Genomic DNA, 15,568 nt, shown 5'->3' with positions numbered 1-15,568 from the left:
CGGCGGCGGCGGCGCGGGGCTGCGGGCGTCAGGCGGGGGCTCCCCCCTGGCATGAGCCGGGGCTGCGCGGCCGCCGCCTGGGGACAATGGTCGCGGAGTTTGCCCGCTTCTACCTCCTCGGCTGCGTCTGGCTCTGCGCAGGTAAGCGCCGGCGCCTGCCCTCTCCTGCCCCCGCTCCCCGCTTCGGCTCGTCTTTGCCTGAAGTTTCATGGGCTCCGTCTGCGCGCGGGATGGGCGCGGGGGGCGGCTTTCCGCCCTGAGTCCGTGCGGGCTGCTCTGGGGTCTGGAGCAGGAGTGCTGGGCGGCACGCGGGGACACACGCAGACAGGAGCGCACACAGGCGCACATAAAGGGGCATTCAGGGCCACGCACACACGGACAGTCACAGCACACAGACGCTCACGCTCGCATGGGGGCAAGGCGCGTTGGCAAGCTCAGGATCTCTCGTTGCTCCCTCCCAGCCCGTGAACAAGGAGCTGCTCAGAGTTCCCCTGTGGGCTCAAAGGCTTGTTGCTGAAACTGAGGAGGGAGAAGTGTCAGGAAATAACAACCTTTTTCTCCTGTAGGTTCTGCTGGGTTGCATCGGGTGGCTGTGTGTGTCTCTGTACTTGGGGGGGCAGGGGGTGGAGAGAGAAGATTACATGAATGGGCTGGTTCTCCCAGCAAACTTCCAGCCCCTTGATTTATGGTGAGAGTTCAGGCTTCTCCTTCTTTTCTTTCTTTCTTTTTCTTTCTTTTTTTTAAAAGAAGACCGCACTTTTTCCCCCTCTGGGCTCTTCCGTCTCAGCAGTGCTACCCCCCCGCCTCATTACAGGAGACGCTTACTTGCCACCTAAATGCAGCTAGGCGACTTCTTGCTTTCTAGCCAGTTTAGCTTAACCCCTCCTTTCAGCCACACAGATTTCCTTTGCCCCCCTCCTCTTCTTCCCCCTCCTCTTGCTTCAAGAAGTTGTAGGTGCCGCTCTGGAGCACAGCCGCAGCTGCTGAGTCTTAGGCAAGTTACAGGATCCAGCTCCCGCGCTGGGGGGGATTTGTGCCTGAGATCCGGGTAGTGTGAGAGTGATGTTGTAGCTGTGATGGTCCAGTAATTATGCGAGAGGTGAGGGTTTCTTAGGGGGATCACTTTTCTTGCATCATCTGTATGCTTGGGATAAAGTTAGACAAGCCTTCCAATGCAAGATGTTCTTTTTCAGATCTCTAGATATAAGAAGCGGGGCACTGCAGGCTGGGATCATGGCACATGTGTCAAAATCCTTTAGTCCTGATTAAAGAATGGCCTTACCTCCTGGCAAACCCCTGACATGGAGCCAGCCCAAGGCACGCTGCATCTTCCCAGGAGTGCTCCAGAGAAGCCCCCGGGAGTCCAGGACTAGTGGGGTAGCTGGAAAGGAGTTGGGCCTGGTGAATGGGTTAAAGTGTAAAGGCCAGCTCTGTTCTTCCCTTCATGCACCCCTTGGCTAATGTAGCCATCTCAACAGTTTGCATGTCTGGTTGATTGAGTGCTTTTTGCCACCAAGCGGGATGCAAATCAAGAACAAATCGTTCTCCCCTGCCTCTCTCCCTCCCCTCCAGCCCACTCCCACTCCTCAGCTTTAATTTATAGCCCCAGATTGCTTTGAGATGATTTTTGATTCACCTTCTCTGTTAAAGTTTATTCACGTGTGTAAAGTGAAGTGTCAGTGTGATAAATGGAGGAAGGAGCGATCACGGAAGAGATAGGGGGATTAATGGTCATTAGTCACTGTTTGAGCTGGGTTTATGTGTGTTGGGGCATCTTATCATGCCTGTAGATTAAAGATAGGGTCATACTAACAGGGTATTGTTGACAGCAGATTTAGTTCCCTTGCAAATCCTCCACCTTTGAGAGTACCCCATCACACTGTTGTTGGAGAATGTATTGTGTGTGTAAATATGTGTGCATACATATAAAATATATGCATATATGTATATGTGTATGTATACATATAGCTATGTATGTATAAGTGTGTGTGTAGAGAGAGAGAGAGATGTATGTATTGTATTTATATAAAAACGCTCTGGACATAATTACTTTTAACTGTATATATCCCTCTGGACTTTTATGATGATATCTAGCTAAAGTAGTATTTGTTTCTCACTCTGGATTTTTCAGGGGTTTTTATTTTTTAACTTTAAACGTACATTTATTTATTTCCTATTGTTTCCTTTTGTTCTTGTTAGGCTTTCCTATTGTTCTTGTTAGCTGGCAGACTAGACTTGTCTGCCTGCAGTTTTCCTTCACGTTTAACTTCCAGCTGCTTGTATCTTGCATAAAACTATGAACGTGAAAGTACAACATGTAATGCAGCCAATTTAGCAAAACCTTGTCTTGTAGGTGTGATAGGCACTAAACATGAATAAGTAGCAGGTTTTCTTAATTGATTTTTATAAAATTGTGGAGGACTCGGATGAGTACTTAAAGTTCAGTGATTAAATTAAGTTTCTGAAAGACTCAAATACATTGTACCCGAAGCATTAAATCTTAAGTGCTACTGAATGTAACGTTTTATATGATAACATGATTGTAGATAGAGATTGTATGCTGAACTTAACTGTAAGTGATCTTATGTACTGTATTTGGCTTACTTTTGTGGATTCTCCTTTCAAAGACAGAAACTGTCACATTGCTGTTGGTCATGTATTGGTCACGATGTCTGTAGTTTGGCCTTCTGTGGTTTCTCTTTGTATATGTTACATTTTTCATCAGGTATAATGGACAATTGGAATATTTTTGTGCTTCTTAATAGTTTGTTCTGTTTGTATCTTTTCTGCCAGTCTTCTGTCTCAGGAAAGTTTCCTTGCCTATAAATTGTCAAATTGGGATTGTACCTGAGTTCACCCTTTGTTCTAAGTTAAGTGATAAGTTTTGCTGTCTAGTTTTTGCCCTGTGTTTCTCTTCTCATTCCCAGAATACCTTGCTGGTGTTACTAGGAGCAACAGAATGAAATCAACACATGTTGCAACTTTTGAATCAGTTTCTCTAGCTGGTGAAGTGTGGAACCTTCAGCAACTGTATCTGTTTTCTGTTTCATTATTTAAAGAGCCTTTTTTTTTCTTTATAAGGACAGATCTTTATCCTTAAGCTATGCATACAAAAAGAAAATGCCAAGGGTAGGGTCTTGTTCTTCATTGCTGAATGTGCAATATTGTGCCTCCAGTTTAAGACACTAAAATACTTTACATGAATGTGATAAACATGATATCAAATGTTGGTTGCAAAACACATTAAGCTTTGAGGCCAAATTTGAAAATAGAGCTCAGAGTTCTATTTTGATACAAACAATGCATTGTGCTTCTACATCTTCCATCCTCCATCTCTCTTTTCTTGACTGGGACTAAAAAAGACTTCTGACTTATTCTTTTATTTTGTTTTTAAATTTCAAAATTTGGAGCTTCTCTTACATCTACTGAAGTTAATAGTCTAACTCAGTGGTTCTCAACATTTGGTGTACCTTATGTACCCGCCTGGTGATCGATGCGGCAGAAGTGAAACAGGAAGTCCCACGGCGGCACTTCTGGCTTCGCCACTGTGAGCCGAGTCCGACTTTTTCCAATGCGGCCCATGGCAAAGCAGCTTGCATGAGACCTCCCTCCCTATCCCCCAGCCCACTGATGCTGGAGAATGAAAGCCCTGGTGCACTGGACATGGCGAGAGGGGCGGCGGCTGGAACTTCTGGCCCAAGCAGGCAAAGACCAAAATGCACTACCTGTGTACCCCCTGCCTGTGTCTCACGTACTCCCAGGGGTATGCATACCATGGGTTGTGAAACACTGGTCTAAATCCCACTGCCTTAAAAGCACTGTAAGCCTCTGCAGGGAGGCTTAGGACCAACAACTGAAGAACTTGTCAAGCATCAACTTGCCAGGGGGATGACAGGGAATCGACCAGCTGGTCGCCAATTTAAACAATAGGTGTGGTTCTCACTAGCAAGGCTCAGCTTTAGTGAAAAGCCTAGCTGCTGGGCAAGGGGGAAGCTGGGAATTTTACTAGGGTATTGACCTGTCTCCTTTTCAGATCCATTATTTTCTTGACTGGCCTGTGGCTAGTAATTGCTGAATAAAATTTAATCGCTCTTAGTGTTAGAATATGGGATGCTTTACTTCCCTAGTTTTCTGTTTCAACTTTAAAGCCTGCTGGCAAAAGAGAGAGGGTATCTTCTCTTTATCCATCGGTTTATTTTCTCTTGTGGTCTCTGTCCTCCACTCAGATCTCTCCCAAGCCTGTTCAGTATAAAACTAACGTCTAAAAACTAAAACTTCCGACTGTGCAGAGACTGACTTACATGCCACACCTTGTCTTGGTAGAAACAGAAGCTATAAGCGCTCATATTCAGTGATTTAATGATCTCCTGGGCTGGGAGTTTTTCAGTGGCTGCATTTGATCCCTCTTTGGAAGAAATAATTCCTACCTTATGCTCTGATCCCAGACTTTCTGATAGAATTCAGTTTGTTAAACATGCTTTCTTTCTTAATACCTGGTCATTGTAGAGCAGGCTAACTTGTGCTCATCAGTTAGGATTGGTACATTTTGAAGTAAAGAGAATTTTTTGCCTCTGAATAGCTTCTGTGGTTCAGAGTTGCCTTTGTAAGCATGGGTTTAGAGTTGCCTTTGTAGGTATGGCTTTCACTGATAATTCTAGCCAGTGGACGGCAAAATTGGTTCTTATTTTCTTATAGAAAAGCCTAGTTAGAGCAGATAGAATTGGAAAGACCTCAGAATGTATTAGAGCTAGTTGGTTCATCCATTGGATGAAGTACATCAACATATTTGTTTGACCCAGTTTTAGTGGCATAATTTTGGGCAGCTATCCTATTCAAATTTTTTTTTTTAAAAAAAAAAGCTTTTTCCTACTTTATTAGAAAAGTGGGACAGGCTTCTGTATAGCATTGCAGTGCTCACAAATGGGTTTTTCCCACTTCTCATGTCCAACAATAAGGGGAGAAAATGATAACCCCCTCTTCCTGCCTCCCCCCCCCCCAAAAAAAAGCTAAACCAAAAAACCCAACCAAACAGGAAGAGAACTTTTGAACTGTGATTCAGATGGTCACAAGCTTTTGTAGATTTTTCTGGTTTGAAGTTATTAGTTAATATAGGAATCTAACATCGTTTGAAACTTTTGTTTACATGCAGATATCTTTTCTCTTAATAGAACAGATAGTTTCTATTTGTATTTTATTATAGTGCATAATGCACAAAGTGTGTGCTATAACAACTTTTTTGAGGAGCACCTGAAAAAGACGGAGTTTTATCTTCCATACAGGTAAACTTGTCTATATTAACATGGTAGCCAAAAGCTTTTACTCCACTTTTGTAGCAGGAGGCTGGTCACATATTACTAAATGCATCATTCCTTATTCGTGATAGAAGATTGCTTTAAATACCCAGTTGGCCAGCTGGTTGGAAACCACTTATTCATACCCAGTAATGATGCCATTTGTGGAGATCAAAAAATAAAGTGGTAGTCTTTCTCCAGTTTTGATTAGTATGGTTTGTATTATGTTTCTATTAAGGAGGGAAAATTTTTAGTGTTTTGGGTTACAAGATAGACATTAGGAGCAGTATGACTTCCAAGATAAATTTTTTGTTTGTTTTTTTTTAAAGAGCATTTCGTAAACATCAGAAGCTTTGTTGTATCCTTACTGTGGTGCACACATTTTTGCATCTTTTCAGTCAACACCTGGTAGATCTTTGCCTCTTGCCACAAGGATAGAAATCTCGCTCTTTCTTCCAAAGATGAAATGCCACAGTGATTCCCCATGTTGCCTAATATTTTAATCAATGAGCTTTAGGCAACTAGGCTTCTTTAACCACAGACCTTTTCCATAGTGTGCAGACTCTTTTCTGGCTTGAGGCCTGGGAGGATTAACTGCTTTCCATACAACTCAATTAAAAAAACAAAATACAAGCAAAATTACAGAAAAGGTACTGGGCTCTCAAAACTACTGCCAACCAATCTGCGATCTAATGATCATGATTTCATCTGACACTTTAAATGGAGCATTACAAATAATACCAAAATAAAGAAACTAGACACAACTAAGTAGCAGCATGGCTCACTGTCAAGTGTCAATGTGTGGCATCTATGCCAAATGGCAGTTTAGGACAAACCATTTAGGAGGTGATTTGTTTTTGATTCCATAATTGATTCCTTTGACTATCTTCTTTTATTAGTTGAGTGCTAAAGTTAGGATTGAGAGAAAATTTGTACACAACACCCTTCTTTTCAGCCAGTCCTCTTAGACAGATCTAATCCTTTCAGGCTGAAATTTTCCACACTTGGTGTCAGTTTGAAGGAAAAAAAAACGTTCTTGGCAGAGTCTGATGAAACTTGAGCCTTTTACTTCTCAGTATATAAGAATGCAGGGGAAGGAAAAAAAATCGAACATTAGTAGTTTGATAGTTAATTGACTCAAGTAACCGAAATGACTTTTCTTTCACAACTGTAAACCAGCATAGCTTTAGGTCTTATTAGGCAAAGCAGTTGCCTCCTAATTAGTTTAAAACAGTATGCTGGAACCAGCCCTCATCCTTTTACTTGCTGAGCTGCTGCAGCTTGTTAAGTTAGATTGTAGCATTGATTTCTTGTGTCTTTTAATTATTATTTTTTGGACTAATATGAGTCTGAAAATGGCCATGTGGCTTGCTGTGACAGGTGTTTAGTTAATCTATGCATTTAGAAATATTGCACTCTCCAGTGAAAATCATGGTGTATTTGCATGGTCAGGTGGATCATTATTGATTTGCCCTTTTATTTAATTAAATGGGTAGAAAATGTATGTTACTTCCTTGATAAGCTGTAATATTAATGGTTATTTCATGATTAGGATGTGGCCTCTGTTAATGGATGAATGTGTGATCATAGGTCTAATTTCCTCTGTAAAATAAGAGGCTTGTTATTCCCATCATTCTATACTCTTGGAGTGAGAAAGACTGTTTGAGGGAAAGGTGGGGAGCCTTTACCTTTTTTATCAACATTTTTAAAAAAAGTGGATTTTAGTGGGATACTTGAAGAATGAGTGTATAAGCAAATAATGCTCTATTAAGGTAGAGAGAGGTAGTTAGCAGTATTAGTCTGAAGTCAAAAGGCAGGGATTGCCTTATCTTTTGCCTCCGTTTTAAAGGAGATGTAAAACCATGAAACCTAGTCAAGGCTTTCTAAATCTGCTGGTATCTGCATTGTGTCTGTTGATCTTTGGCTTCTACGTACTGTTGAAGCTACAGAAGTGTGTGAGAACTTTTAAATTAAAAGAGGAAATGTTTGTATGTATTTGAAAAATTCTGAACCCAGTGGTTCTCAACCCTTTTAGACTCAAGGCAACCTCCATAACATTGAGCCGATTGTCTCCCTCCCTGCCTCTCTCCCAGTGACGTCCTTCAAATGCTTTCCTAGCACCGTAGCGTCCCACAGCATTTTGGTTGGGAATCACTGTCTTTATCTCCCCAAACCAGAGTTTGAGGATTTAGGAATAACTGGGCCAGGTTCTAGGCAGGTTCATGGAAGTTTGCAAAGCAGTTCTGCTCCCCCTTGTCTCCTGCAGGTTAACCTAGTTGTTCCTTCAAGGACAGGATGATCTACTCAGTGAATCTCTTTGTTCTGAAAGAGTTTAATTCTATGTTGTACAGTGTAATAGGCACTCTCTTAAAATGTCCTTAAAACTTGTTAGAGCTTTTAAAAGTGATACTTAAAATCACTTTTTGTTGCCTCTCTGCAAAGTCTGAAGCTCAGGGCCTTGCAACTCTTGTGTTCCTCTTAGTAATTGGTGACATCACTCTTATCAAAGACAGTGCAAAGAATACTACTTCTTCACTGCTTTACCTATTAATGTGCTATCAGCTAATTATTGCTGGAGAACCATAAGACTTGAGGGTATGAATTCAGGCTTTGGCGAGTAAATACATTCAAGTTCACCTTTTGAAAGAGTTTGTTTTCTAATGTAATTTCAATACATGCAATTTTTAGTCTTTTTGTTGTTTTTTTTTTTCATATTTAGTTTTAACTTTCTTTTAAGTATGACATCTCTCTCTTGTATGTTTATACAGCGTGTAGTTTACTTTGTGGAATGCAATACCATAGGAGGTTGTAAAGGCAGATAGCATGGACATGTAAAAAAAAAAAAAGACTAGACAAATCTGTAGAAATCTATTAAAAAGGACAGTTGCAGACGTTTCCTGTGGTAGATGTGTGGGAGGGTAGTGAACAGTGGATACATCACTAGAAATGTCTGGTTCACTGATCTCCCACATAAAGCATTCACTACTGCTATTGTAAGAGGCAGGAAACTGGGCTAGATGGACCATTGGTTTGACCCAGTATAGTACTTGATATTCTTAGAAGCCACAATTAAAGAAGCTGTTTTGATAACCATCCTGAAAATGTCAGCTGTATATTTTAAATACACATAACATTATCATGAAATGTATCTCATGTATGACTTGTTTTGTTTTTGTTCCAAAGAAACTCAACGTGTTGATTGATGCTGAAGATTCTTTTCCCACTTTCCATCCATACAAAAAAAAATCAGTCTCTTGATTTTGGCACCTAGCATGAGAGAGAGTTTCTAAACATATGTTGGTAGACCTTGAGGGGAGTGTGTGCTAGACTGGGCTGCCTTCCACTCAGAATACTCTAATACTGGCCTTCTTACTTCCAAGTTTGTGGACAATGAGAATATCCTGGCTGATCAGCAGTCAGGCCACGGATCTGGAGACAGACTCTTGCAGCAATCGGAATCCAAGCCAAGGGATTTTTGCATTAGTATCATTTCTGGTACTGTGAAAAAATAAAGTGGCATTATATTTGGAAGACTTGATCTGAAGTAGTCCTGTGTGTGGTAAGAAGGCCATACCTGCTTTGTGGTTTTTCAAGGATATCCTTGTATGGATATCATTACATGGGTATCACATGCATGTGTAACTATGCTAAGGAGCATAGAGAAATGTCTGTAATTTCCTTACTAATTTAGACTGATGGTATGTTAAATTTCTGGTGACATGTAGCAGTCTAAGAACAGATGGAGATTCTAGAACACAACAAATTGTAGTCCCTTTGGGCAGGAGGAAGAAAAAAGTTGTTTGACACACCCTTCTTTCTTGATATGACTGAATGTTTTTTGTATAGTTCATGGGCTTTGCTTAGCCAATCACTATCACTTTTAATTAGAGGTGCACCAATAAAGATTTTCTTGGCTGATACGGATAGCTGATTATTAACCAACCATGTTAGCTGATACCAATCTGATAGCTGATTTACAGGAATGCAGCTGAGCACCTTGGAGAGCAGTGTCTTGCCTGTAAGTCTGGGAGGGGTGGGCACACTGAGGCTCCCATTGTGAGGGAGGGAGTGGGGCAAGCACTGGCCAGCCAGGGCGGTGAATGGGACCCAGGGCTGGAAGCGGGACGGAGATGTGGACAGCTGGTCCGGGGAAGATGGGGGACAGGGATGGTTCTCTGCTGCTGCATGCACCCCTAGGATTTGCGCCTCTCCCTGGATTAGTGCATATTGTAAGAGTGGACTGCCTGCTTTGGGTTTGGGGCCAGGGGCTGTGCCAGCCTCTTTCTGGCAGTAGGGCTGGGCTCAGGGCAGGTTGGGGTGGAGCAGGCTCAGCTGTGTGGGGCAGGCAGTGGCAAAGCTGGGAGGATTGGTTGTGGGGCTACAGGGAACTTTGGGGTGGCTATAGCCCCCCACAACACTGCCTCTGCTTGGGGCTCTCTGCCCTGGTGCAGTTGAGCCTGGCCTAGCCCCCATGCTGGGAAGAAGCTGGCACATCCCCTGGGTCCAAGCCCACAGTGGGCAGCCTGCTCTCACCCCGCGGACAAATCCAGGGAGGCACATGCTTCCCATGCCTCCCCTGGGGGTGTGCGCAGCAGCAGGGAGCTGTCCGCACTCCCCATGCCTCCTGGACAAGCTGTCCACCGCTCCTTCCTGCACCTCACCCCAGGATCCTATTCATTGCCCTGGCTGGATAGCCCCTGCCCCACTCCCTCACTGGGGAGGCCTCAATCTGGCCACCCCCCCACCCAGTTTTACTGGCAGGACTCTGCTCTCCAAGGTGCCCAGCTGCATTCCTGACCGCACGCATGCTGCATCTGTATGCACTTATGTGGTATTTATTGGTGACATTATTGGCAATTGGCTTTTTTTGACCAATAATGTTAATTTTTGTGTTATCACTGCTGATCCAATATGCAACTGAGGTGCACCTTTAGTTTTAATCTTAGTTTGGTTTAGGTTCTGCCACCTGCCTTTTTAGTTTGAGGTAGGAGGTATTGGTAAGCACTTTATTTAACAAGGGAGAGGAGAGAGAGACAGAAAGGTACATCCAGTATAGATTTATGCTGTTTAAACTTCTAATATTTCATTTGTCTTTCTAATAGCCTCCTGTACTTGCATGTGTTGAAAACAGGGATGGAATAAACTCCCAGTAGAAGCCCTCTTGAGAGCCATTGAGGTGAATGCGTAACTCTTACTGCCACAGCTTCCACAAAACTGTAGTGCCTGGAACCCTACTACACATTCAAATTAAAGCTGGATAGAAACTAGCTATAGAGTTGTTACACATTTTCAAGCACTATCTTTGTAGCTGGTTGGCTTTTTCTTTATAGCTGAATAGTCATTTTTATTGTGTGATAATTACTTTGTACATGTGTGTCTGGTCTAAATTTATTCCACAATTAACTAGTTAAATTATGTGACAATTACTTTGCACTTGTGGCCTGTCTTACTTTGCATGTGTAGCTTATCTAAATTGCATGATTAACCAGTTAATTGAGTAATATATGTAATGTGTAGCAGGGGCCTTAGTGAAAAGAATGGAACTACTTAGATGATCTGGTTCATTGGGGGCCAACTTTCTTGGCAAGTCTGCCACAAATTAGCCCCACGCCCTCCCTGAGTGCCTCTCTGATCCCCTTCTGTTTGATCTGCTACTCTGTGCTCTGTGCCCTGTCTGCTGCTGAGCTTTCTGCTACATGTCATATCTGCTGCAGTGCCATCTGTCCCCTTCCTGACCTACTGTGTGTCACCCAGAGGCTGCCTGTGCCACTTGTGGTGTGGTGCACAAACTGCAGGTTGGCCACCCCACTCTAGTTTATCTGTACCAAGAATGGCAGTTGAATCAGCAAAATTTTGTATTTGTCAATATCAAAGACTGAGGAACCCAAAGTCGCTCTGTTCCATATTAAATATTTATAATGAATACTTCCTTACTGTAAGTAAATAAACCATTACAAGTGCATTGTAAACCAGAATAAGTGTCTAATATTACTGAAATGAAATCTATGATTTATTAGGCATAGTCAATAAATATTAACCTTTTATTCACTGTCATTTAAAGAGATGTATAACCATATAGTCATATATCTCTTCAAATGACGGTTAATAAAAGGACATACAACCATAATTGCTTTTCTACCAAAGCATGCTTGTACAACGTTTGCTGAGTAGGATGTTCCAGTATTCTGCATTGTATGTAATATAGTGACCGTGACACACGGTGAACATTCAGCAGTAGAGAGCTGAAGATTTGTATAACTTTTGAACTTTGTGGATTTCAAATTGCCTGCTTTATAAACTCTGTTCTGAAATTGTTTTGTTTTCTCAAATTGGCTTTGTAGGGGAGGGGGAGTATTGTTTTGTTGGTAGCTGGTTTCATGCCAATAAAATATGGATAACTTTCCCTTTGGGAGGAATTGTGTGGTCAAAACAGTTTTGTAAGAACACCCAGTTTAATTTTTGTTGTCTACCTCCCTTAGCAATCTAAATTGGGATTTCCTTGATATTGTTAAAATATTTCATGTGTAAGCTTGCTAGTGTTGCACTAAATTTGCTTAGTTAGCATTTTAGTGCATACTAAAATCTGTGTATCCACAGGTTTGGTATTTATCTTGCATCCTGGGTTACTTGTATTTTTTTAATTCAGTTGCTTAGCTGCCTTTACATTCAAGGTCATATATTTAAACTAGTTAAGCATGTTATGCTGATATATGTATAAATCTTCATTCTGGTGTTAGCTACTACAATGACATAAAAGGATCAATTAAATATAAGATTAGTTTATGTATTCTAATATAATAAAAGTCTTACCACTTCTGTCTATCTGTAATGGTCTGGGCCAACTCCGCATGCGTGGCCCAGAGACTTAGGACAGACAGATTGACAGGCAGAGACAGAGGTGGGGGCCAGGCTCTGCTCCCCACTTGCCTTTGCGGGGGGGGGCGTGTCTTGCGACCATGGGTGGGGATGGAATGGTGTGTGTCTATAGAGTGCTGCGAGGGGAGCAGGCAGGGGGGCGTGGGTAGTGCCTGCTGACTGCAGCATATGACTGTGGGGCTGGGCATGCCCTCTTGTCTGCTCCCTGCGCAGCACCCTGTGGTTATGCCCCCCATAGTTTCATAGTTTCTAGGGTCGGAAGGGACCTGAGAAGATCATCGAGCCCAACCCCCTGCCATGGCAGGAAAGAGTACTGGGGTCAAACGACTCCAGCAAGGTGTACATCTAGCCTCCTCTTAAAGACCCCCAGGGTAGGAGCCAGCACCACTTCTCTTGGAAGTTGGTTCCAGATCCTAGCCACCCTGACTGTGAAGTAGCACCTCCTGATATCTACCCTGAATCTACCCTTTGCTGGCTTATGACTGTTATTCCTGGTCACTCCTGGTAGTGCTTGGGGGAACAGGGACTTCCCCAGTGCCTGCTGGTCCCCTCTGACTAGTTTGTAACAGGCCACTAGATCCCCCCTCAGCCTTCCCTTGTGGAGGCTGAACAGGTTCAGGTCCCGTAGCCTCCACTTATAGGGCCTGCCCTGCTGCCCCCTGATCATGACCCACATGTAGGGTGCACCGAAACACAGGAGGTCCATGGGCATGGCTGCAGGGTGCCATATGGGGAGCAGGCATGAGGGGTGTGCCATGCCCTATGGCCACATGCTTCAGCTGGCTGGGGCTGCCCATGTCCCCCTGCCCACTCCCCTTGAGACTGCCTGTGGCCGTGCACCAACCCCCTGTGCCACGCCCCATGTGGGGGCGGGCATGGCTACAGGGTACCACACTAGGAGCGAGCATGGGTGTGCATCCTGCCCTGTGTGCTACAGGCAGCGGGCTCTGCCCTTGCCTCGCATGCTTCTTCCCTGCATGGCACCCTGTTGCTATGCGTCCCATCCTCCCACACCCCTCCCCATGCACCTCGCAGCATGCAGGTGCTCCTGGTGTGGGGGAAGGACGGATGGGGTGCACGGATGGGGTGCGCGGCCATATGGTGTCGCAAGAAGAGCGGGCAGGGGGGCACGGGCAGTGCCTGCCAGTTGCAGCACATGGCGGGCAGGTGGGCCTGCTTCCCTGCCCACTCCCTGCATGGCACCCTGCAGCCATGCGCCCCCCCCCCCCACATGAGGAGCATCTGCCCGGCCGCACGGCCACAGAGTGCACACCCCGTGTGGGTGGGGGTGGGCAGGCGTGGCACATGGTTGCAGGGTGCCGCAAGGATAGTGGGCAGAGGGGCATGGGCAGTGCCTGCCAAATGTGCCTGCAGGATGGGGTGTGTCACCCTGCAGCTGAGCGCCATGCAGGGAGCGGGCAGGGAAAACCCACTGGCTGGGTTTGAGGGGCTGGCTGGGTGGGTGTGTCTGAGGTGGGAGGGCACATGGGGCACACACACAGGAGGGGGGGTTGCATGCGGCCGGATGTGGAGTGGCGGCAGCGGTGTTGGTGCTCCATCCCTGTCCCTGCCACTCACCTATCATTTTTGCTAGTTATAAGATGTCCTAAAAGACTTAAATGAAAGACTGTGTGTTTTTGTAAGCAAATAACTCTTTTTAAAATCCTGGCCTGAATATTTAAGTGATTCCTGGTGTTGATCAGTGCAGCTAAGGCTGCAGTTGTAAGTTACTTTTTTTTCCCCTTTCAATTTTGACCTGGTATCTTAGGTTTAAAATTGTAGCTTAGTCTGAAACTAAGTATTTTTAAAAGGTCTTTACTCAGCTAAAGTCAGTGGATGCTCACTATATCTAATAATCAGGTTGCAATGAACTTTTGTTTGAAGTTTTTAATGTTGGGAGAAACTATGTAAACTAATGTGTGTGGATGTATGTAACTGTAACTCATTTTATGCAATACACTGGTTTGTTTCAGTTCATAATATTTTATTCTTCACATAAACTTTCGTCTCACTATTTTAAGCTCTAGCAACAGTATTGCTCGTCACTGGCATTATTCATATTAGGCTCTTATTATGGTAGTACAACTAGTTTAAATCATTTATGCCCAGATTCTGATCACTGTATGGCTGTTTTGCACTTGTTCTGCAGACAGATCCCACAGATGAAGCTGACCAAAGGAGGATTACCCCAGCATGGGGTGGTACAGGAAATGTGGCTGTGATTATTCTGGCCCCTGACCCATGTTACATTTAGGACATGATTAACAAGTTAAGCGTGCCTTAAATAGTGACTTGGCCACATGTGCAAATCAATTTAAGATGCAATAAGAGTAAATGAGCCAAAAAGTTATGCTATGTACACTGTGGAGTAACTGCATGCTTTGTTTGTATCATATCTTAAAATGAATATGTGGCAACTGTGCCCTAGAACCTGTCAAAACACTGTGCTGCCCTGCTGGGAGGCCCACATGGTACAGGGAAATCAGGGTGCCATGGCCAGATCCCAAGGTCCCTGTGCCTGGGGATGAGCAAAAACTTAGTTTGCTGCCCAGGTGGGTGGCACATGGGATTTATATGGCTCTGGGTGCACAGAGAGCTCTGAAACAATGTATGCTGCCCAGATGAGCAGCACATGGGCTTTTTACTCATCCCTGGAGCTCGGGTACCCCAGGATCAGGTTGGGCAGCCCAATCCTGGCTAGGGTGGATTTGATTTGCTGCTTAAATCCATTTAAATCTGCTTAAACCAAATTAGTTTAAATCACAGTTTAAATCATGATTTAAATCATTTGTCAGGAAGCCTCAATTTAATCATAGATTTCATAGACATTAGGGCTGGAAGGGACCTCAGAAGATCATCGAGTCCAGCCCCCTGCCCGAAGGGCAGGAAGTCAGCTGGGGTCATAGGATCCCAGCAAGATAAGTATCCAATTTACTCTGGTGAATAAATGTTACCCCAGATACTGGTGGTCACCCCTGATAAACTTTTAGGTGGCCATCAGATCACCCCTGAGCCTGCGCTTTTCTAGGCTAAAGAGCCCCATGGCTCTCAGCCTGTCGTCGTAAGGTCTGTTTTCCTGACCTCTGATCATGCGCATGACTCTTCTCTGGACTCTCTCAAGCTTCTCCACATCCTTTTTGAATTGTGGAGCCCAAAACTGGACACAGTACTCCAGCTGCAGCCTCACCAACGCCGAATACAGGGGGAGAATGACGTCCCGGGATTTGCTTGAGAAGCATCTATGGATGCAAGCCAGCATTTTGGTCTCTTTACTAGCCGCAGCATCAAATTGCAGGCTCATGTTCATTTTGTGGTCAATGATGACCCCCAAGTCTCTTTTTTCTGTAGTACTAGCCAGCGTAGCAATGCCGAGCCTATAAGGATGCTGCAGGTTTTTTTTT

General features: G+C 44.2%; 1 protein-coding gene across 5 annotated transcripts in view; it reads left to right on the top strand.

Annotated features, from left to right (window-relative positions):
* The window catches only part of ROBO1 (roundabout guidance receptor 1), a 1,310,595-nt gene that overhangs the window by 809,096 nt on the left and 485,931 nt on the right, over positions 1-15,568 (top strand). The window contains exon 1 of one of the 5 annotated variants that reach the window (XM_019525388.1): positions 22-141. The exons of the other annotated variants lie outside the window; for them this stretch is intronic. Coding sequence (XP_019380933.1) covers positions 87-141 — 55 coding nt within the window. The 5' untranslated portion in view covers positions 22-86. Of the gene's footprint in view, positions 1-21; positions 142-15,568 lie in introns of those variants that run through there. 5 annotated transcript variants of the gene reach the window in all.

The sequence above is a fragment of the Gavialis gangeticus genome, unplaced genomic scaffold, assembly GCF_001723915.1.
Source record: "Gavialis gangeticus isolate Ggan-Ray unplaced genomic scaffold, GavGan_comp1, whole genome shotgun sequence".
Lineage (NCBI taxonomy): Eukaryota > Metazoa > Chordata > Crocodylia > Gavialidae > Gavialis > Gavialis gangeticus.
Note: the sequence above shows the minus strand (reverse complement) of the source record. Positions and strands in the feature narration are given on the sequence as shown.